Genomic DNA, 22,633 nt, shown 5'->3' on the forward strand with positions numbered 1-22,633 from the left:
GAATCAGAGGGGAAGCCATTGGGGGGTTTGAGTGGATGGGAGACACAATATAACTTCTGCTTTTTGAAAAGCTCCCTATGGCTGCTATGTTAAAAATAGACCTGGGGGGAACTGGGCAGTGAGAAAAAGAAGACCAGTAAAGAAGCTACTGCTTTAATTCAGGCAAGAGTTGATGGTGGTTTGGGCCAGGGTGGTAGCAGTGAAGTGGTGAGAAGCATGGATTCTGGATATATTTTGAAAGCAGAAGTAATAGGGTTTGCTGATGAATTGCATGTGTATATAAGAGATTGTTGGGGATCAAAGATGCTTCCAAGGTTTTCGACTCAAAGCACTGGAAGAATGAAGTTACCGTCTGCTGGATTGGGACAGACTGCCCAGGAGCAGATTTTAGTGGGGGAGGGGTCAAGAGTGGAGCAGATCAAGCGTTCAGTTTTAAATGTGTTAAGTTTGAGATGTCTTTCAGCATCTAGTGGGAAGTGGACTATACCAAAACCAAACCCACTGCCATCAAGTTGATCCCAACTCATAGCGACCCCACAGGACAGAGTAGAACTGCCCCATAGGATTTCTAAGGCTGTAAATCTTTACAGAAGCAGACTGCCACATCTTTCTCCCATGGAGCAGCTGGTGGGTTCAAACCACTGACCTTTCAGTTAGCAGCCGGGAGCTTTAACCACTGGGCCCCTGGGGCTATAGGAATCTGGAATTCTGGTCCAGTCTAGAGTTTTCCGTGTACAGATGCTATTTAACGCTACAGACTGGATGAGATCACTAAGGGAGTGAATAAACAGAGGAAAAAGGAGCGAGGGCTGAGCCCTGAGGCACTCCAGAGTGCCTTTCATAGGGGATTTGAAATTATTTTGATAGTAAAATGATATGAAAATCTAAATCAGCCACTTAGACATCTAAACGTGCAAGCTTGTATTTTTCTGCTGTCTCACAATGTTGGGGTGAACATTAAATCAGGAAGCAGATGTGAGGACACTTTGAAACATTAAAAGGGGAAGAAGCTGACACTTAATTTGGTGCCTACCATGTGCTAGGACTGTATTAGGCACTTAACTTGGACTATTATCTCATCTAAACTTTGCAGCAACCCTACACAGTACCTATTATTAATCCCTCTGTCTAAACTAGAAAACCAAGGTGCAGAGAGGTCAAATAACTTCAACCCAGTTTACGTAGTAAGAACATGGCAAAGCCGGAACACAATGTCTAATCTATCCACCTCCAGAGTCCAGGCTCCTCCTTTCTACCAGACGAGACTTCTCACCAGCTCACATTAGAATACCCAGGATGCCAGGACCCCTCCCCACACTCACCAACTCAGTATCGCTCAGGGTAGATCCAGGCATCTTATTTTTTAAAAGCCACCTACATGATCCAATGTGCAGCTGTGGCTGAGAACCACTGCATTAGACTACTTAGCTGTGTTTGTGTGCATTTATGCTCTACTGTGTTCCAAACAGAATGTAAGGTAGGATTATACCAGCTCACCTGTTAATAAGATTGTTTGTATGTACTGATTTGTGAAAACCAGAATTACCTGCATCGTGATTAGATATGTTAGCTCTTCAGTTTAAAGAAACTTGAGGAGATTAAAAAAGCGTCAGTATTTCCGGAAATGGCTTCCAGGATTTTCTCCAGTTCTTCCTCTGCCTAGAAGTCTTCCAGATGACATCTTAATATCCCAATTTTTATATCATTGAGAGTAGATAAAGGGCAGGGACAGGTTAGCAGGATTATCATTTAGCCAAGATAAACTGCAGAAACCTGTATCAGCCTTCTTAAGAGGATTTAAGAATAAATAAACTCTGATTTCCAATCCCCAAATCAAAACTATTGTGTTCTTTTGTGTCACGTCTTCTGAGGTTTATATTTACCATGAACACTTAATCATCCAGGAGAAATTTACTGCCAGAGGATAACTGGTGGTCATGTTGACAAAAAAAAAAAAAGTTTATTAAAAATGGTTGATGTACATTTGGGTCACAATTATCACTTAACTAACATTTGGAAGCCTTCCAAAAGTTGCACTGACCACTGACAAGAACATTGTCAATACAAAATTTTAGAGAAAACTAAGTTTAGGATAATGGGAGTTGGGAGTTGCAAAATCAATGAAAGTTTACACCATACGTACCCACAGCTTCTCTTTGCCTCACACTTAAAATGTTCAAGTGTTTTCCTTCGTTTATGTGAAAACACGTCTAAGAAATTCTGCAGAATGAGACAAGGCTTTCCGAGGCCAGTTCTGTGTTGGTGACCACGTTAAATATATTGTAATGACCTACTGCAGTTTTTTGTAATGTGAAACGCTCGTTCTGTTTTGTTTTCACATCCTCTAAATGTGAACATTTGCAAGATTTTCTTTTTAGAAGACTAATGACTCTTCATTCACAGTCTGGAAAGGGGAAAAAGTAATTTCACTCCATTTCCTGCCTACCTTGTCTCCATAAACGTGATGACCCTGCCCAGAAGACACAGCCCGTATCTCAGTGAAGCCTCCATGGCTCAGTTCTTTAATCCATCCTTGAATTCCCTGTGTGCTGATTATTTCTGCATCGTTCACACAGGTGAGAGGGTATCTCATCTTCTCAGGCAGAAACCTTCAATTGGCAGAGTTAAACGTTTCATTGTCGGCATCTGGTGAGTCGGCTCAGGCCATTCATTAAACATCTTTTCCAATCAGAGCATACCAGTTTCAAAACAGAAGTAACACCAGCTGCTCATTTTGGTCTTTTCTTGCGTCTTTATTTACACAGAACTTTCAGCAAAGTGACAGGATTACAGCAAAGTGATAGCCCAGGTAACCAAAGGCTAAAACACAACCTTTAATTTTCCTAGTGGGCAGAAGATGGTCATCCACCAACCCTTTATTCAAAGCAAGTAGAAGCCTGGCCAGGCCATAGGCACCTTTGTGGAAAGGTCCTTCAGTTCTTTCTTGTTTTATGCATTATTTTCCTTATGTTTTTCAGTCCCTTGTTAATATTCTATATTAATATTACCAGGCATCTCTTTTCTAGGTTCCTAACTACTTTCACGGACTATCATTTCAGGCACAGACTCTGGAGCCAGTCTGTTTACATTCACATCCCATCTACATCCTGTCACTAGCTGTGTGTGGCCTTGGGCAATTTTTTCATTATCCACTGTCTCAGTTTCCTCATCTGCAAAATAGAAACAATAATGGTGACTTTGTTCACATTGTTGATGTGAGGAATGGATGGCCACTTGGAGGCTGTCAGAATAGTGCTTGGCACATAATAAACACGGGGTATTTGCTACAATCCGTGTTCCGCCTTACCAACATACAAATGAAGACCAAAAATATCAGGGAGCTCCAGATACAGCTCCTGAGCGGAAGTCCCGGGAAGCCTGCGGAATGTGTGACAGCTGGGCAGCTAAAACGTGAATACCACTCTCTTTCTTCCTAAAGATCTCAATTACTGAACAGATTGCTCTTTTCTCTTATTAACAGCCTTAGGCATCTGTATTTGTTTGTTTTCCTGTTCTTCCAGGCCTAATTCTCCTTTCTGGAAATAGGTATATTTTTAATTCTGATTTTAAAATGTGTAGCAAGGATCAGCCTCTCAAGACCATTTTACATAAATATTTAGCATAACTAAATAGTTGCTGAAGATGCCAGAAAAGACATCCAAGCTTTACAGTTGTTCTTGAAGGCTCCATGGGAAATCACTCCCTTAGTGGTCAGCTGAAAGGGTGTGAGAGCAGCAATACTATGAACGCGTTTGGCTGACAGCTCCTATGTCTATTTTGAAGTGTCCCTTTCCCACTCATAGGCTTCCTACAGAGGGTAACCGTATGACATTCTTCAAGATTCAGAGGCTAGAAATTAAAATCCCACTTTTACCTATCTATTAAACTGGTCCAAGGTCATCTGTTTTTATACCAGAGGTCTGGCAAGTTGGCTTTGTTGGACATCCCAGAGCTGCTGCTCTTGGCTGTTGTATTCAGCAATTTGGAAATGCCCTAAGTACACATGGACTCATCTACTTAACACTGGGACACTGAGAAAACTAACTAATAGATAGCTCTTATTCACATGTATTATTTATTTGCACCTCATTTTGGGTACTATGGAGAACCCTATGGAAAACAGCATTCAGTGGGGTTGTATAATTCCTTGGAGAGTTTGGAAATAATTATAGTTGCATTTCAAATCAAACAAAGAAAAAAATGAAGCAGCTAATTCCAGGAAGACAAAAATTATACTCAAAATGAAGTGTAGTTGTGGTATCCATTCACGGCTTAGGTGCATTTACATTGTTGTTGTTAGTTGCCATTGAGTTGGCTCCAATTCATGGCCACCATATATATGACAGAACAAAATGTCACCCTGTCCCATGCCATCTTCATGATTGTTGGTATATTTGGGTCTATTTCTGTGGCTATTGGATCAGTCCTGTCTCATTAAGGATTTCCCTCATTTTCACTGATCCTCTACTTTACCAAACATGATGTCCTTTTCTAGCAATTGGTCTTTCCTGATGACATTTCCAAAGTAAGTCAGCCAAAGTCTCTCCATCCTCACTTCTAAGGAGCATTTTGGTTGTATATTTTCTAAGACTCATTTGTTCATCATAGTTGTAAGTATTGATTTACATATAAATCAGTGTATAATGAGGATAAAAATGTTTTATCTTCCACATCTCATAAAGCAACAATAGATTTCTGGTGCTGTGGTGGAGACATACCAAAGATACATGTGGCAGGAATGGTCACTTAAAGACAGAATGACACAAAAAGAACAAAACACACATACAAACGTCAATCATCAGAAAGTATGAGGCAGGGCAATCTGCATATTAAAATGCCCCCTGAAATTTGAACAAAAGACCAGTCATTTAGATAGGGGTCAATGAGAGCCAGTCACATGATCTGGGAAATTCTGCCTCCCTCCCTGGGGAAAGCTGCAGAAAGTTGGCTGGCCAGTCTTTGGAAGGTCCCAGAATGGTCTGAGGGCAGATTCTAGAATAGCCAGGATTATGACCAGATGGACTCCTGGGTGCTGCACTGAGTAAACCCATCCTGGTCTTAAAAACTACCTGTACAGAGCAGTTCTAGACTGATAGCAATTCTCAGACAGTCAGCTAAGCCATGCCTATCAGCCTGGAAGTAGGTGCCCTTTATACACCCTCTGAGAGACAATAATTGGAATAAACAGTTGAGCCCATTTTACCTAACAACTTTAAATAGCAGTGCTGCATTGTCTCACTGCCTTGTGCTGTGATTTAGTTATGGGGTGGAATTTGCTCTTCGCCTAGCTTTAGCATGGCACTCTCTCTCTTCTGTCCTTATGAAGTAAGAATGTAAGCTCCATGAGGGCAGGGGATTTTGTCGATTTAGTCACTGCATCTCGAGGAGTGCGTGGCCCATAATGGATAAATACTTACTGCATACCAGACACTGCTTTATTTCACGTTCTCTTTATTTAAAAAAAAAAAAATCTGTGAAGTAGATACATTTCACAGATGTGAAAACTGAGATTAAATAATTTGCCCAACCAAGGTTACACAGCTGATAAGGGGTAGACATGGGATTCAAATCCAGGGCTGTCTGACTCCTACGCCAGGGCTCTTAACTACTGTACTGTAGGTTGCTGGATATAATAAATTATAAATCCATGCATGAAATGACAGTCTTTATTACTGAAATATTAGCTTTGCTTTAGAATAGTCCTTACTGAGCCAAATTCCAACCAGAATTCCAGAATTGTTGTTGCACCTTATCATGGCATCATTTCACACTCTAGAAACTGCATATAATTTCCCATTTGCTTAGTCATTGAGATAAATCAGTGCCACTGAGTTTGACTTTCTGTGACTATTTGTCTCTAAAGATACCAGACTGCCTCTGTGTGTGTGTGTGTGTGTGTGTGTTTGTGTAGTGGGGAAGGCAGAAATTGGCATTCAGTGGTGTGGGGAGAACCATCTATCTCAGTGAATTTTAAAAGCAAACAAGGGCTTTTATGAGAATCACTAAGGAGGAAGAGATAGAATTCAGATAACAATGTGTAGGGCATTTGGATAGTAAACTTATGGATGTTTCTATCTAAGAACAAATGAAACAACAGTGGGAAATCACCATGACAACTCAAGAGTGAAGCAGCTGAATTCCAGATTTGCCAGCAGCACTGTCCAGAACTCAGTGAAAAGTCTGAGAAAGCATTTCAGTGGAAAACAAGTTGTGTGAATTGAGGCGAATGAATCTTTGAAAGACAGAAAACGATCCAGGTGATAGCAGTATACTACCTCTTCGCTAAGTGGGAAAGTTAAGTGTAATATTAGACTTCAAAAGACACAAAGGGTATTTTTCAGTATACCCTCTTCACACTTCAATACTCATTTCAATTTTTGTGTTTCGTGGTCAGACCAGTTTCTTTCCTCCCTGCCATATCAAACATATTTCTGTCCTATGAAGTGTAATCTCACCAAGAAGGGTATATGAATGCACTCTCTTTAAAATCTGGTGAAGCAGCTTGTATTTGTTCTAAATCTTGTCTTTTTCAACATAGAAAAATTACTTTAGCACCTATTCTTAAATAATCATTTATGTCTTGAGTACCAGCCCTGTGCTTAAACATTGCAAGAGACTAAAAGAAAAATAAAACACTTTGCCTATGTTTAGGGAAGAACAAAAAGATACACAAAAGAAAAGAACGTGCAGATGACATGATCACATGCTAAATTGTGTGATGCAGCTAGAAAAGCTGGCCTCATTCTTCAGGAGAGGAAGGAATCAATAGGGAGCCCCTTTCATAAAAAAAAAAAGGGAAATATAAAACTGATCGTGGATGAACCCATAGGATTTAGGAACATGGAGAGAAGGAGGGACAAGGCCCAGCTGGGGACTCAGCTCTTACAAAATCAAGAAAGTGGTAGGCCTGAGCCAGCAACGGCAATGGCAACTGAAAGTTTGGTTTAATGGAGTCTACATGGCATAGTAATTGAAAGTAAATAGACTGGGGTCTAATTCTGCTTCCACCACCTACCAGATGTATGATGTTAGGCAAATTAACTTCTCTAAACCTCAGTTTTCTCATCTTTCAATGGGAAAACTACCATCTGTTTTCATAGAGACAATGCATGCAAAGCACGTAGCATTTGGTAAATACTTACAAAATGGTGGTCGCCTTTTTTTTTTTTTTTTTTTTTTACCACATTTGAGTACATAGAGGATGTGATGAATGGGCACTGGAAAGTCATTGTAGTTCTTGAGCAGGGCTTTAATTATTGGGGGCTTTAGGAAGATTAATCTGCCTGGTTTGTAGGATTGATGAGGGGAAGAGTTTGGAGATGAGGATATGTCAGAAGGCTGTAAGAATAATCTTGGCTTGATTTTACAAAGAGCTGAATTAGGAAGGTGGCAGTGGAAACTGAGGGGAAAGGGAAGTGGTAGACAAAGGAAAGAATCTACAGAATTAGGTGACTTGATCTAGTGGTAGAAAGACAAATGGGATTAGTTAAATATGATCCTCAAGACTTGAGCTGTAGAAACTGGGTAAGCCCGTGACAGAAGGGGTTCCCCAGTGCTATGTGGCATTGATCCCTCAGAGGTAAAAAGCTGATGTGGACAGGACATGAGCTACTAGAATGTAGGCGCCGGAGAGGGCAGGGAGCTTGTCTGTGTTGTTCTCCTTATATACAGTAACTCACATATAGCAGAAGCCTAAAAGGTGTTTTTTGAATGGCCAAATGAATGACTGCCTGACCAAATGAATGATTGAATGGTGGGAACTCTCTGCACATACAAGTAAGTTAACTCTGAACCAGGAGGTAAAGTAGATCAACTTTTTAAATCATGAACAATAGAGCAGCCTTCGGTGGGGGATTAAATAAAATCCACATTGAATCTAGAAAGAAAAATGTCTGTTTCTCAAGGAAAAATAAAAAGCTGTCCATCCAGGAGAATGTAGTCACTGTTGAAACTTGAACACCCTGATACAAAGGGAATACTCGAATTCAGAGAACATAAAATAAACATATTTAAAATAGAAAAAAAAAAAAAACAACTTGTTCTTCTACATCTTGTTTTATTCTTTCCATCCTGGGTATAGGATAAAAGAAAACTCTTACTTGCTTGTTAGAAGAGGAAAGCTCTTACTTGAAGTCCCTACTTGGCAGATGTCAGTTGAAAGCTCTGTTTATGGAATATGCTGCTGTGTCAAACTCTGTTGGATAATTTTAGACAAATGTGTCGTGTGTGACATGGAAATATGGCATGCTGTACATTAGTGATTTCCCAAGTGTTTGGATCAGGTAGTAATGTGCTGAGAAAGTGCTCTTTATCTAGCCACACGCGGTACTTGTAGAGCAATGGGGGAATGCTTTTGGTGGAAATTACTTTAGTCAGAAAAAGAATCCATTTATGGGCTGCGTCTTCTAACATCTTTCAGACAATGCATTGTATTAAAGAGGCATTTTTTGATTAATGTTTTATAAACATTTTTCAGCATGACAGCTTAAAGTCCCTGTAAAATTGTAAATGTGTGCCTAGTGTTCACTTCCATAAAGTCAAATGCCATCTCATAAAGTCTGGTTGGATCCTGTCAACCATGGTGACACAGACTCAGTACCTGGGAGCATTAAAATTAATTTGCTTCGTTTGTATTACTGAAGTGATAGCAAGATAAAAAGAGTCCTATATTTAAATTCTACTTGAGAAAGAAAACTCATTCTAGCGAGTTTATTTGGTTTTTAAATTTATTACTATTTTTTTTCCTAATTAATGAATGGAGTAAAAATGTAGTAGTAATCTGCATGCGAACTTTATGATGAACCTGGAAAAACACAAATCCATTCATTCAGTGCACTCCTTCTGAGCACCTACAGTATGCTCAAGGATGAAGAAACAGTCCCTGACCCTAAGTTTCCAGCTTAGCAAAGGAAAAACACAAAAAGCAGGCAATGATAGCGTGTGTGATGAATGCTAGGCTGGAATGTGCCCGGGGTCAGGTAAGCACAGAGTAGACAGGATCTAAATTTAGGCCAGCCTGGATATCAAGGATGGCTTCTGAGAGAAGGTAACTTACGAATCGAGGGCAAAAGGGCACGGAGGAGTTGGGCAGGTCAAGCAGTCGGTGATGGGCATTCTGGGCAGAGGAAGCTGAGGTGCACAGGCCTAGAGGTGAGGCAGAGGATGGTGCCTAGGGATGGGCAGGGAGGACACCACCAGGTGCTCATCCTGGCTGAAGCACACAGGTAGAAGAGTGGGGCAGCGTGAAACATAAAGGGGAGGAAGAGAAGGAGTTGGGGGCTGGGTCGTGGAGGTCCTTGTATACCACACGTAGGAGTCTTTCCTGCGTGACAAACTCCTAACAGATTTGACATAATCCCATTTGCACTTTAGAATGTTCACTCTGGTCACAGAGTGGGAAATGGCTTGGGAAGGACAAGCCTGAAGGCCACAAGACCGGTTTGCAGAACAACGTGGGAAGCGCGATGAAAGCCGATGGTGCCCTGATGGAAGGTTATGAGAGGGAGGAGGTGTAAATGGTGGTAGATAGGCCCATAAGTAAACCATGTCACATCCTGCTTTCCGGAACGCCGTTATATGTATGCTAATTGAATGAATAAGTGAATGAGTGAGTCAGTGAGTGAATGAGTGATGGAGTGAATTATTAAATGACTGAAGAGGATGAAAGAATAGTGCATTGCATAATATTGCATGCTTTTTATTATTCGATGCGTTCCATGGAATGAAAAGTAGCTGATTTTCACCGATCTGACTTGAAGACCAGATTTTGTCAAATTCATAACCAGGTGCCAGAATCACAGGATAGTGGTTGCAGTGGCCTTAGCAGGTTCATAGCCTCTCTCTCTTGAGTTTCCAGGTGTTGTCCTGATAAAAACCTATTGCTGTTGAGTCAATTCCGACTCATAGCCACCTTGATAAAGTGATAGGAAAATTGCTGAGATGTCCTAGAGCAGAAATACTAAACTCCCCACTTTGGAATGATTGCCACCGTAGCATGGAACACTCCAACAGGGACACATTAACTCTCACTCTACTTGTCCCAAGTTCTCTTTGTATTTGACATCTCAAACTGACCCTACCTGGTCCACAGAACTGAAAATTCAGGTGGCCGGGTTGCAGTTCAGACTCCACCAGAAAATTTCCTGACCACAAAGTACTTCAGTGTCCTCATGGGTAAAATGGTGAAAACAGTGCTTTTCGCTGACCTCACCAGCTCAATCTGAGGCTTAGTTAGTTCAGGGAAAGCACTTGACAGTGCCCGAGACACAGTAAGCACTCAGTACTCACTAACCATTATTATCGTTACTATTGGTATCTTTGTGTACCTAATTCACCACATTAAAGTGAATTCCTGGTGTTGCTTGCATGAAGATACCTTTTATTGTTTTGCAGTAGATTTTTTGTTTACTTATTGTAGCAGCAGCAGCTGTGACTGTCTCTATGGCTTCCCTTCTGAACCACTTAAGAAGGCAACATGCCAGGAAAGCTTGCTGAAGAATGACACAGAGCTTAGACTCTTAGCCAAGAAAGGGTAACTAAGGGGATTTAGCCCAGCAGCCGTGGTCATCGAATTTAGGGTCAGAAATCCCTGTTCTGATCAGGAACAAAATATCTTTATACTTCTATCACCTGCTCCCATTAGCCTCACTTTTACTCCATCGCCTGCCCCCAGTTTCTTGGCATCATCCCTTTGGGCCAAGACATGAGTTAGCTTTCTCGAAAGCAGGAGGAGTTGAGTTCAGGTCTTAATATTTTCTCACCACAATATCTTTCAGGGCTGAAGTATTACGTGCTGCTTTTTCAGCTGTCGGCGGATTTTTTTTAAGTATATTATTTTTTAAAAAGAAACTCTTATTTCATTTTTTGTATTAAAGACAGAAACTGTACAAAAATCTTAATGTCTCGTTTTGAAGCTCTGAGAGAGCCTCTCTTTGGGGAGGGTTAAGTGTTTTCAGCTTATGGCAATGATATGTGAGGCTGTGGAAAAGAAAGCACTCAGGAAATACATTTTTGCATAAAGCCTGGAAATTTAGTAGGAGGTAAAAATATTTGAAAAAACAAGGCCTTCCGTGTTGGGTTATAATAAAAAGTTATTTCTCTGCCACCATTGTGCGTGTTATTGTTTAGGGGCTTGGGTCCTTTTCAGAGGCTGTTCTCAGAGAAACAGGAAGAAAGCAAAGCTCTTAAAGCTATTGCACTGAAAAAGCTAACATATGTACACAGCAATTCTGGTGAGCGTGGCCATATTAAAACAATTGGTAATAATAGTTAAACTGCCAGTGTCTGAATTCAGTTGGTTATAGAAGCTCAGTAGGTGGGTGCTACCGGCAGCTGCTTACAATTTGCACAACACTAGAACGTTAGGCTCCTGAAGTAGTAGTCATTTACTTGAGCTCCATCAAGACCTTCGCTGTGGGTGGGATGGAAAGGTTCAGCACTGATCTTACAATTCACCTGCCTTGCACAGGCTTATTATAAAGTGCTTTGAGATCCTAGGCCAAAACATGCAAAGCCTTTATTATGCTCATTTGACTGAAGTGCCCTCTACTTACAGTCATATATACCATACATTATCTCCTTTCAACTCTCCAAAGTGAGCTTTGGGGCTTTGAAATGCTGCCAGGCAGGCCTCCTTTAAGACCAGCACTATGCAAAAAGAGATCCATTTCTAACCTCTATCTTACATATTTTTCAGCCTTCTTTGAGCAACTTTATCCCACACTGTCTTCTCTCCTCTCCTGGTCAGACAGGCTGCTAATCTGCACTGAGAGCTATCAGTACCCTCAAACCCTGCCCACCTTTTCAGCTTCAGTCTGGTTTACTTAGAGCTTAGAGCTGTATATGGGACTAGAAGATGGACAGATTTGGTGACTTGCCTTTCCAGTTATGTGATTACATGAAGGGGGAAATACACTAGTGACTTATTCCAGTATTCCAGTTTTAATGGAGTGTGTCTTTAATTTGATGACAGACTGAATTTGCCTTCGTGTTTCTGCCTTCTCTCTTCATCAGGAATTCCGATGCTGAAGATTGTGTTTGCAGGCCATGAGCACCTCTCTTTAATATCCGTGCCCTTGCTCATCTACCACCCAGCTCAGATCCTTCTGGGAAGTGTGCTGGTGCCCACAATCAAGTCTTGGATGGTGTCACGGCAGAAGGTGAGACTCTCCAAAGATCTTATTTGGATCCTAATTGGATTGAAATGCTCTTCCTGAATCTTAGATGTTCACACACTAGCTTTTGGTAGCATATCCTCATTCTCACATACATATTTTCTTAGGTAAATATAATAATATGGCTTCATTGATCCATTTCAAATTGAACAGGAGGGTTGAGGGTCAAATGTTTGAAATTGTTATAAAAGTACAGTTGTACTTAAAACACAGTTTTAAAAATCTCTTACATCGTTCCTGTTGAAGGACATCTGCCTGGGCCGAGGTTCAGTAAATAAACTCGGGCTTTGTGCCCCTCCACTCTGGCATACCATCTCCCCTCAGCTCCGTCTTTCATAAATGTCCTGATTTCACAAGCCCTTCTAAATACAGCAAAACCCGGCTTTATCTAGAAGTCCTACTTTGTTTTTAAATTTCTAAACACACAATTCCTGCCTTGTTTTTAATTTTCCAGACACATAACAACTCCTTTGTAAGGCAAAGCTGTGTGTTTGGCATTAAAAATAAAATTTAAGTAACAAAGGAGCCCACACCACGTTAATGTCATCAGACTTTGCTCAGGGCCTGGTACATCACAGATATTTGTGGAGCCAGTTTCCTAAATTATAAACCAGATTAAAAGTGGGTGAATCCCAAGAGGCTTGGATGATACATATACCATTGTAGCCCTGAGAGAGTGCTTAGACTTTACAGGACATATGTTTGTCTGTATATGAGGCAGTCGTTATCCAGCAAGTGCAGGAAGAACAGACAGCCAAAGACCAAGTGCCCGTGTCATGTCCTTTCTGTCCTAAAAACTGAATAGCACACTACCACTTATTGAGCACTGTACGTGCTAAGCATGCCCCATGCTTAGCATACCTGGTTCAGAGTATGGACTCCTGAGTCAGCCTGCCACTTTCTCACTGTGTGACCTTGGACATATGCTACTTCATTTCTCTGTGCTCAGTTTCTGCCGCCCGAAGAATAATGATATCTGCACCCTAGAGTTGTAGAGGATTACGTGGCAGATGTTTAATAAAAGCTAGCCACTATAATTAGATTGTCATTGTTGTTTATCTATAACATTGTTCCTAGCAGGCTTTGCTATCCGCATTTTACAGATTAAGAAGTAGGTTCAGAGAGTTGAGCAACTTGCCCAAGATTATGTGGGTAGTTTAGTCAGTGGTAGTCAGGATGAGCAAATCAGTCTTGGAGGATGTATAGCCAGAATGCTCCTTAGAAGCAAGGATGGTGAGACTTCATCTTGCTTACTTTGGGCGTGTCACCAGCAAAGACCAATAGCTAGAAAACGACATCATGTTTGGTAGAGAGTTGGAGAAAACGAAGGAAACCCTCAATGGGATGGATTGACACAATGGCCGCAACAATGGGCTCAAACATATCAACAATTCTGAGAAAGGCGCAGGACTGGGCAGTGTTTTGTTCTGTTATATACAAGGTCTCCATGTGTCACAGCAAACTCAATGGTAACTAACAACAAGAGTTACAACTTGAACCCTGGTCTCTTTGGACCCCAAAATCTTTGCCCGGCACCCCGATGACACTCCAGACAAAAACATAACAGTACTTTTAGAATGCGTGTTCTAGACCACCAGAAGCTTACCAGAGGAGTTTAGCCCATTCAGCACCTTCATTTATTTAGTCATTTAACAAAGTATTAGCACTTACTGTTCCCTGCTTTTTCCTTCTATAGGCTCTAGTCCTCCTCCTAAGAATTGGTAGAGAAGCAACTGTCTGTTTATTACCTTTTTTCTTTCTCTTTCCATGTATCCCTTTTGGAAATTAGACACAATGCTTCCATTTGCGTTTATGCTTATGTTTATCAGTGCATATGTGCTTTGTGGGTCAGAATTTATACATAGAAATTAGCACGAAGAATGAAGATTATTTGAAAATCATAGTGCTCTGTCAATAATGTGCAGTCATAGTGAACAGCAATTAATCAGAGTGAATTTTTCTTCTAAATGTTTAAAAGCTTTGGGATTTAGTTTACAAAGCAAGAGAAGCATTTCCACAAGGGAGACCAAATTGGACAATACTGTTCATTTTCCCTTTACACAGAAACCACTCCAAACTAGGGTGCCACTGGCTAAGTTAGAATAAGCCAGAAGGCCTCGGATATTTATCTGTCCCTTTTGACCCCTAAAATAAATATGAAGTCATCCCTCAGGGTCTCTTATGAGTATCTCCTCTGCTTTGCAGAGAGAGAATACTGATTGAGATGCAACGCCACCATCTAGTGCCCAGCTAGAAGTGGGTAGGGTGACAAGAGTCTGCTGGCCAGTGACACGGGCAGGTGAATCTGTTCCCAGAGTTTTGGATTACCAGTTACATAACGTTGTGTGGGCTTCCTCTTCCACCTAGTAGCATAAGTTATCTGGCGTTAATTGATGCTGTCAGCTTGCTGGTGGATACCGTCCAACTCTGAACAGCGTGTTTTCCTTTCCTGTAGGGAGTGAAGCTGACGAGGCCAACGGTATAATGAAGGAGGCGCTCTTTGGGCAGCAGTGTAGATGTGTACAGCCTTGTACATACGAGCAATCCCGAAGACTTGTACTTGTGAATGTTGCTTTGATGCATATTTTATTTTTTTACACAAAAATATGATATATCTGTTTAAGTGCCTTAAAATGTATTTGATAAGCGTTGTTTCCAAAACCTACTTTGGGTTGCTGCCAGGGGTAGTACAATCTTTTGGAGTTGTTTTATTATTTTTTTTCCCCCTAATGTAGTGAACAGTCATAGGAAGTAACAAAAAAGCAAACATATCTCCTCTGCACCCCGTTTGTTTGCAGTACAACTCTGTAATCGTTACTGTGCTGTTTGAAACGAGGTCACACCGTCAGGAAAATGCCCTTCTGATGACAGTGAAAATTTCCAAAGTCTTATTCATGAATACTTTGATTTACTGTGTGACTCTTTCTTTTCTACAACTGTGACGTGCCTATTTCTTATCAGCTCAGCAAGGGTCAGAGATTGAATAGATGCTGAAAAGCACAAGTTATCTGCATTTCTTGACATCATTTTTTTAGACATTCCTTTCCACATGGAAATTCCTCAGTTCCATTATAAGAGACTGTGGTGTTATACGTCTTAAATTTATTATAAGCTGCTTCAAAAAAAGGGTCTGATGTTTGACTTACGAGTGAAGGAAGCCAAGTTCTGAGGTAAAGTGCAGGATTTGGCTTTTGGAGTTTTTAAAATTATATTTCAACATGCTTTTTTTTTCTTTCTTCCATAATTTTTTTTCTTCCTTGTTTGCCAGCACACAGTTTGCAAGCTCATAACAGTCAAATGCAAGACCCAGAAACGCTACAGTTTGAGAGAAGCAACAATTAAAGGTAGATTATAGTCACATTCCACAACTGAGACCAATTTTTTCTTTCCCGTTACAAAGGTGTGCTGAGCAGTTTCCAAATTGCCCCTTTTAGCCATAAGTAGCCTGTTATGTCCTGGAATTAAGCATACACGTAAGGCATTCAAGACAGTTTTTTAATGAGAATTTCCTTGTTAGATTTGATAACTGTTTGCAACATTTTTTTTTCTTAATTAAATCATCTTGCTCTTCTGAATAAATGAAAACATAAAGGTCATGGATGCCAACAAATGTTACATACACACCTTCTGTCTAGCCAGATGGAAAGAAAAACGGGCACAGAAAATGCAAAATTATTCATTAACCAAATGAAGTAAAATTAGCTCCCAAGTGGGCATCAGCCTTCAAAGGAGCGTGCAGCGTTTGCTTCTACAATGGCAGGAAGAGCTTTAACTGCACCCGAATAGAGAAGCATGAAGCAATATACAGAATTTAGGGAACGCCTTCTCTTTGTTTCCTGCACACCATTCTGTCACGTCCTGTCTACACGCCCTTTCTTCGTTTGGCAGATGACATTGCATTTTGGGTCTTACTGAGGCTGTGTTATATCCTCAGCAGCTGGTTGTTATTGTTGGTGGTGGTGTGCCAACAACAACAATGAAAAAAAAAATCATTCCTTAGAAATGATAGTATGAATTTACATTATTGTTACTACCAGGTCTCATCTTTTATTACTTCTGACTCATTTAAATATCATAAAAATCATGGAACCTCATAAATTTCACAGGAGTTATCGTCAGTGTAAGTTTTAAGGCTGGTGCCAGACCCTGCGAAAATCTGCGATAAACAGGCTGTGGATACACTGTTGTCAAGAATTTCACTTGTGTCTAATCCACAGTAATTTTGCTTGATACTTTGGCGCTTACATTTGGCACATCGAAAGCTTTTCATGCTTTTTTTCTACAAGCTTCTTTGAATTTCCAGGTGGAAATGACTATCTGTGTCTGTCTGTCTGTCTATCTGTCTGTCTGTCTGTCTGTCTGTCTGGGCTATCATAAAATCCTTTCTGCCTAGCGTTGGAACACTGATTTTTGTTTTTGCCCAACTGATCTACCTCTATTGTATAACACCTGTAGTAGGTGTGATTATGGGATAAAATTCAACTGAAAAGCTATGATACATTTTATCCTTTGCTTTAAAAAGTGTGTTTTTGTTTTCAAATAATCTTATGTCCATTTCTTTTTTCACACCTTTGTGCTCTTGCCTCTGCTGGCTCCTCAGCTTAGAAATCTCCTCCCCTGGAAGACTGACTGAATGTCACCTCCTCCATGAGACACTCCTGGCTTTCCCAAGCAATGCTGGGATTGCTTTCTTTGGCACTCCCTTAGAACTGGTCACTCGGTGTTTTCTCTGCATGGTGAATTTTGATGGCTTTAGTGATAGGTTTATGTCTATTTCCTTTTTTTATTTCAAACATAAATTCTGTAGCATATTTTTCCATAAAGAGTAAAAACTAAAATATAAATTTATTTTTAATTCATTCTTATTGGGACTTAACTATTCATATATTGAATTATGTTTATGCACTGTCAAGCTGTTTTATGCATTTGTTTTGTCTCAATGTATTTTTGAGAAAAATACATTAGACTATATTTAAGTTTACCATTTTTCCACCTGGATTTTTTTTTAAATATGGTTGTTATGAAATTAGGTTTTTTTAATGGGCATAATTTTGATCATTTCATGTGTTCTAAATTTTAACTTTTGTAGGGTTTTTTGTTTGTTTGTTTTTTAATTCTTCCCTATTCTGTTTAAAACTAACCCACCTCTGGGTAATGTTCAGTGTTTGTTTATGCTAAATACCAAATTTTTTCAGAAGGATTGATGAAGTAATGGGCAGATTATTTATGATGAATGAAAGATAAAATAATTCTATGATTAAACAAAGATGTTTCCGAAATCATAAGAAAAACTGTGGCTTATTTTTAACCTGATTTCAGATGCATTCAAAATACCTTCCAAATGTCTATAGATGTCTCTAGATTCACTCCAGTGCTATTATAACGTTGGTGGTTAAATAGATACAAACGTCACGGTCTCCCCAGGTATCCATATTAGTTCCTCCACCAGGCCACAGTGTTAAAACCTGGAGGTGGCGCTTGCTTCTTTACTAGGGATGTGTTTTCTCTGCATCAGGGTTGAGCTCTGAAAGAGAAATATACTCAACAGAAGGAGCAAAATTTAGGAGATCTGAATTTTAGCTACCTTGTCATATTCTTGAGGGATAAGGAAGATGAAACCTTAGAACACTTTTTCCAAACCCATTGTTTCTTTGATGAGCAAGTTGCTGTGCATAGAATTTCACACCTTTGTGCTCTTGCCTCTGCTGGCTCTTAAGTTTAGAAACCCTCTTCTCCTGGAAGGTTGATTGAAATGTCTGCTCCTCCACGAGGCATTCCTGGCTTTCTCAGCCAGTGCTAGGGCAGCTTTCTTCGGCACACCCTTAGAACTTGCTCCTCAAGTCTTCTGAAACTGTTATATAGTCTGATCATTAGCTTATGTTTCTGGCTCCTCCTTAGATGTGGACCTCACTTCTGTTTTTCTAGATACTGTGCCTGGCTCAGAGGAGCAGATAAAAAAATGTGTATGGACTTTTCAATTTCTGATCTTAATAGGCAAGATACGAACCTTAAAAATTATGAGAGAGCTCTTCCCTGGATATATCTCATTATTAATTTACAAGGGAAACTTTTTTTTACTGCTATTCCAATCCCCTCCCCCAAAAAACTGTGAAGTACTGCATCGTGCCACTCCTCGCAATCCAGCCTTCTCTCGCTGTGTGAATATTAATTCTCCAAAGTGAGACTGCAGATGTGACATGCAAACAACTTTCATCTTGTATGGATTTGACAGAGCAACAAACCCTCAATAATTAGGATTAAATCAGATTGATCTTGATTAGTGATTATGTTATATACACGAAAAATAATTTTTTAAAAGAAATTCTGACCTACTTACTATAAAGACTAGAAAAAACTTATTATACCCACTCCTCACTTAATCTATGTGGTTAGGTTCCAAAGACCAGGTTGTTATGTGAAAATCGGCATTATGTGAAATTGGAGCACGAGTATATCAGATCACAAAATGGAGGATGACTACATCATTACATAACTGCCAAATTACATCATTACATAATTGCCAAACTGAGAATCATGGCCCAGCCAAGTTGACACAAATAACTGACCATCACAGCCAGTGTTACTCGTCTCGCACCTCTGTCTTCATTACTGCCAGACGTACGTCGCTATTGCTCAAAATAGTCGTATAGTAGATTTTTTACTGTTGTCAAAAACGTGAAATGTAGGATGAGGAGGTAATCGATAAGTAAGGAGTAGGTGTATTATCGCTGATTTGCATATAAACAATATATGACAGGTCTTGTAAGAGTTTAATCTCTTTAATAAACCAACTAATTTGCACTATAGGATAGTTTTTCTCAAATGTGAGTAAAATACTAACCATATTAAAAAAAAAAAAAAACTTGCCATCGAGTTGATTCTGACTGATAGACACGTTATAGGACAGAGCAGAACTGCCCCATAGAGTTTCCACAGAGCATGGATCTGAGCTGCTGACCTTTCAGTTAGCAGCCATAGCACTTAACCACTATGCCACCAGGGTTTCCATATAAAGGGGGGAAAATTTCATAGGGCCTGGAGAACTCATCCATAGACCCAGTTATGAGACAATCTGTATTAACATTAAATGCTGTTTTTCTAATGATCAGTCAGTGCCAGTGTGGTTGTACACACAAGTGCAGACTAGGGCACTGAGACCGCAGGGCTGTGTAGAGTCAGAGATGGCTCTCCAGGTGATCCCAAGTAGGCATCTCCAGATCTTCACAGACTTAGAACTTTTAGAGAATCAAATAGAATTCAAGCAGCCCCAAAGAGATACGCCAAGAATCCTCAGAGATCCAAGGACTTCACTCGGAGAAACACTGCTTTAGATTGCATCTCAGGGCTTTTCTTACCTGGCGATGCTGCTACTCCTCTTCAGGCTACCAGAAATAGTTGTGCTTGGAGCTTTTATTAATTTTAAAAAGTAACTGAATCATAGTGACAGGAGAAAAAAAGATATTAAAAAAAATTGAAAGGTAGTCGGTCACCCAGCTTCACTCCCAGAAATAGCTCCAGAAAACATGTTACTGTGTATATACTTTGAGATTTTTTTAGTTTTTCTATGAATGTTCAGATATGTTTTCAATAAATTTATTTTTTAATATTTTAAACTATTCTGACCTTGCTCTTTTTTCTTTTCGTGTATCATCATCTGTCCATGTAAATATATGTGATATTTTTACTATCTGAATAGTATTTCAGATAGTATTGGATATTCTGTATTGTTTTTAACCAGTTTCTAATTGCTGCACATGTCAATTCTTTTCTAGGGTTTTACTGCCACAGACAATATTCCACCCTCAAATAGGCAGCTTCTAAAATAAATGCCTTTATTCTTAGAAGTAAAATTGCTGGGTCAAGAAGTATCATTCTAAATAGAATAAGACTCGCCAACTCTAAAAAATAAAGATATATTAAAGTTATTATGCCAGGAGACTATAGTATTGGAGCAAATGCCTTACTCAATTTTATAAGCTAACATTTACTGAGTGCATATTATGTACCAAGCATTTTTCTACCTTTCTTACATGCATTTAAAGCATTTAACCTTTATGATAACCCTATAAGGTAGGTTGTATTATTATCCCCAGACTCCCTGGGTGGTGCAAATGGTTAGCGTGCTTGGCTGCTAACCAAGAAGCTGGAGGTGCACTTCTACCCACAGGCAATTCAGAAGAACGTCCAGGTGATCTACTTCCAAAAAAGCAGCCTTTCAAAATCCTATGGATCACAGCTCTACTCTGACAGACATGGGATTGCCATGAGTTTGAATTGGTTCTAGAGCACCTGCTACTCGTATTATTGTCCCCATTTTATAGATGAAGTAATTGAGGCACAGAGACATTACACATCTAGGCAGACTGGCTCCATGGTAAAGTAAAAACCAGAACCTCGTGCCTTCTCCCTATAAAGTACTGTTGTGTGCTCTACCAAAATCAATGCACAATGTGTGCCCCAGCTGAACCTGTTGACTGCCTATAGCCCAACTACTAAGTGTGGTCCATAGATCAGCAGCATGGTCATCACCTGAAGCTTGTTTCCAACAAAAACAAAACAAACCCTTTGCCGTTGAGTTGATGCCGACTCATAGCAACCCTATCAGACAAAGTAGAACTACCTCATAGGTTTCCAAGGAGCAGCTGATAGGTTTGAACTGCCCAACCATTGTGCCAGCAGGTAATTAAGAAAAAGAAACATTTAATTCAGCAAGAATTTTCTCATCCATCATATGCCCAAACATGAATAGGCATTGTGGTAAATTATTAAAGGAGTACATAGTTGGCCTTTACAACTCCAATTCATTTGGGAAAATAATAAACAAGTAGAAAATACTGTAAATAGATATACATATAGTGTATATGTGTGTGTGTATATATATTTATGTAATATATACCCACTCTTATTTACTGACATAGGTTCCAAAGGCCAGGTCGTTATGCAAAAATCAGTGTTAATGCAAAAATGGAGGATGACTACATCACTAAATAACTGCCATATTACATCATTACATAACTGCCAAGTTATATCATTACCTAACTGCCAAACCACTGAGAATAATGGCCCAGCCAAGTTGACATATAACCTTAACCATCACAGCCAGCGTTACTCTTGCCTCGCATCGCAGCATTCAGTACGTTGTTAATGCGCAAAATAGTTGAAAAGTAGATTTTTTACTCTTGTAGTAAATGTGAAATGTTGGATAACGAGATAGTAGATAAGGGAGAAGTCAGTGTATATATGTACATAACGTGTTCTAAGAAAATGTTTTTACGTAATATACGGAAAAATATAGCATACATTATACATGAAGCATATATATTGCATACCAGTAAAACCAGTTGCTGTCCAGTTGATTCCAACTCGTGGCAACCCCATAGGCTCCAGCCTCCTGCCCTGTTACCAGCTTTTCCTCTCCTGTCTCTTGTCTCCCCAACCCCCAAAGCCACAAAAATTTAGCTACCTCTTTGTTCATTCTCTGACTTCCTGCGTGTGCCCAAGGGCCTACTTGCAATGGCCACAGGAGGCTTTAAAAAGCCACCTTCCCTTTGATGGCTATGTAACCTGACAGAAGCTTCACAATTTCCATTTTCCTCTCCTTTAAGGCAACGTACATTCCTAAAGAGGCATTGGAATGAGGTGATATGAGGATCCATGTATGTTCCCGACAGTCTGTGCCCACGTGTCAGGCGAGGGGAAGGGAGGCTAGGAGTCCTCTAGATACACAATAGTCGATGGATATGAATAGGCAATTCATGGAAGACAAAATAAAAACAAATAACAGATAAATTTTCAAATAGTCTTACCAGGGAGCAGAGAAATGTACATTTACACAAGAGAGCATTTTTCACCTATGAGATTGACTGATAATCTCCCAACACTGACGGAATCAGGAGAAGGCATTCGCACACTGCTGGTGGCAGTATAAATGGGCGTGAAATCTGTGGAGGGGTAACCATTGGTGATTCAGTGGTAGAATTCTCGCTTTCCATACAGGAGATCTGGGTTTAATTCCTGGCCAATGCACCTCACGTGCGGCTACCACTCGTCTGTCAGTGGTGGTTCACGTGTTGCTAGGATCCTAAACAGATTTAAGTACATCTTCCAGACTGGGAAGAAAGGCCTGGTGTTCTACTTGTGAAAATCCTATGGATCACAATGATCAGATCCTCAACTGATCATGGGGGTGGCGTAGCACCAGGCAACGTTTTGTTCCATTGCGTGTGGGGTCACCATAAGTAAGGGGCCGACTGAACAGCAGCTAACAGCATTTGGCAGTACTATGTTATATATATGTTATTGAATCCAACTCTCATTTCTAAGACTCTACCCTGCAGAAATAGACAAGTACACAAGGATCTGTTGACAAGGGTATTCTTCAGAGCATTGAATGCCAGAGTGGAGACCATCCACATTCCCAGTCAGTGGTGTGCTCTTATTATAGAACATTATTTTACCAT

The 22,633-nt window shown here is 40.0% G+C and overlaps 1 protein-coding gene across 3 annotated transcripts in view; it reads left to right on the forward strand.

The window, feature by feature from the left end:
* The window catches only part of SLC10A7 (solute carrier family 10 member 7), a 355,475-nt gene that overhangs the window by 280,626 nt on the left and 52,216 nt on the right, over positions 1–22,633 (forward strand). For 2 of the 3 annotated variants that reach the window (XM_049905447.1, XM_049905445.1), the window contains exon 11: positions 12,013–12,158. In XM_049905447.1, coding sequence (XP_049761404.1) covers positions 12,013–12,158 — 146 coding nt within the window. Of the gene's footprint in view, positions 1–12,012; positions 12,159–14,628; positions 19,743–22,633 lie in introns of those variants that run through there. The other variant, XM_049905446.1, reaches the window with a different exon arrangement.

This window comes from Elephas maximus, chromosome 13 (genome assembly GCF_024166365.1).
Source record: "Elephas maximus indicus isolate mEleMax1 chromosome 13, mEleMax1 primary haplotype, whole genome shotgun sequence".
In the NCBI taxonomy this organism is placed as follows: domain Eukaryota; kingdom Metazoa; phylum Chordata; class Mammalia; order Proboscidea; family Elephantidae; genus Elephas; species Elephas maximus.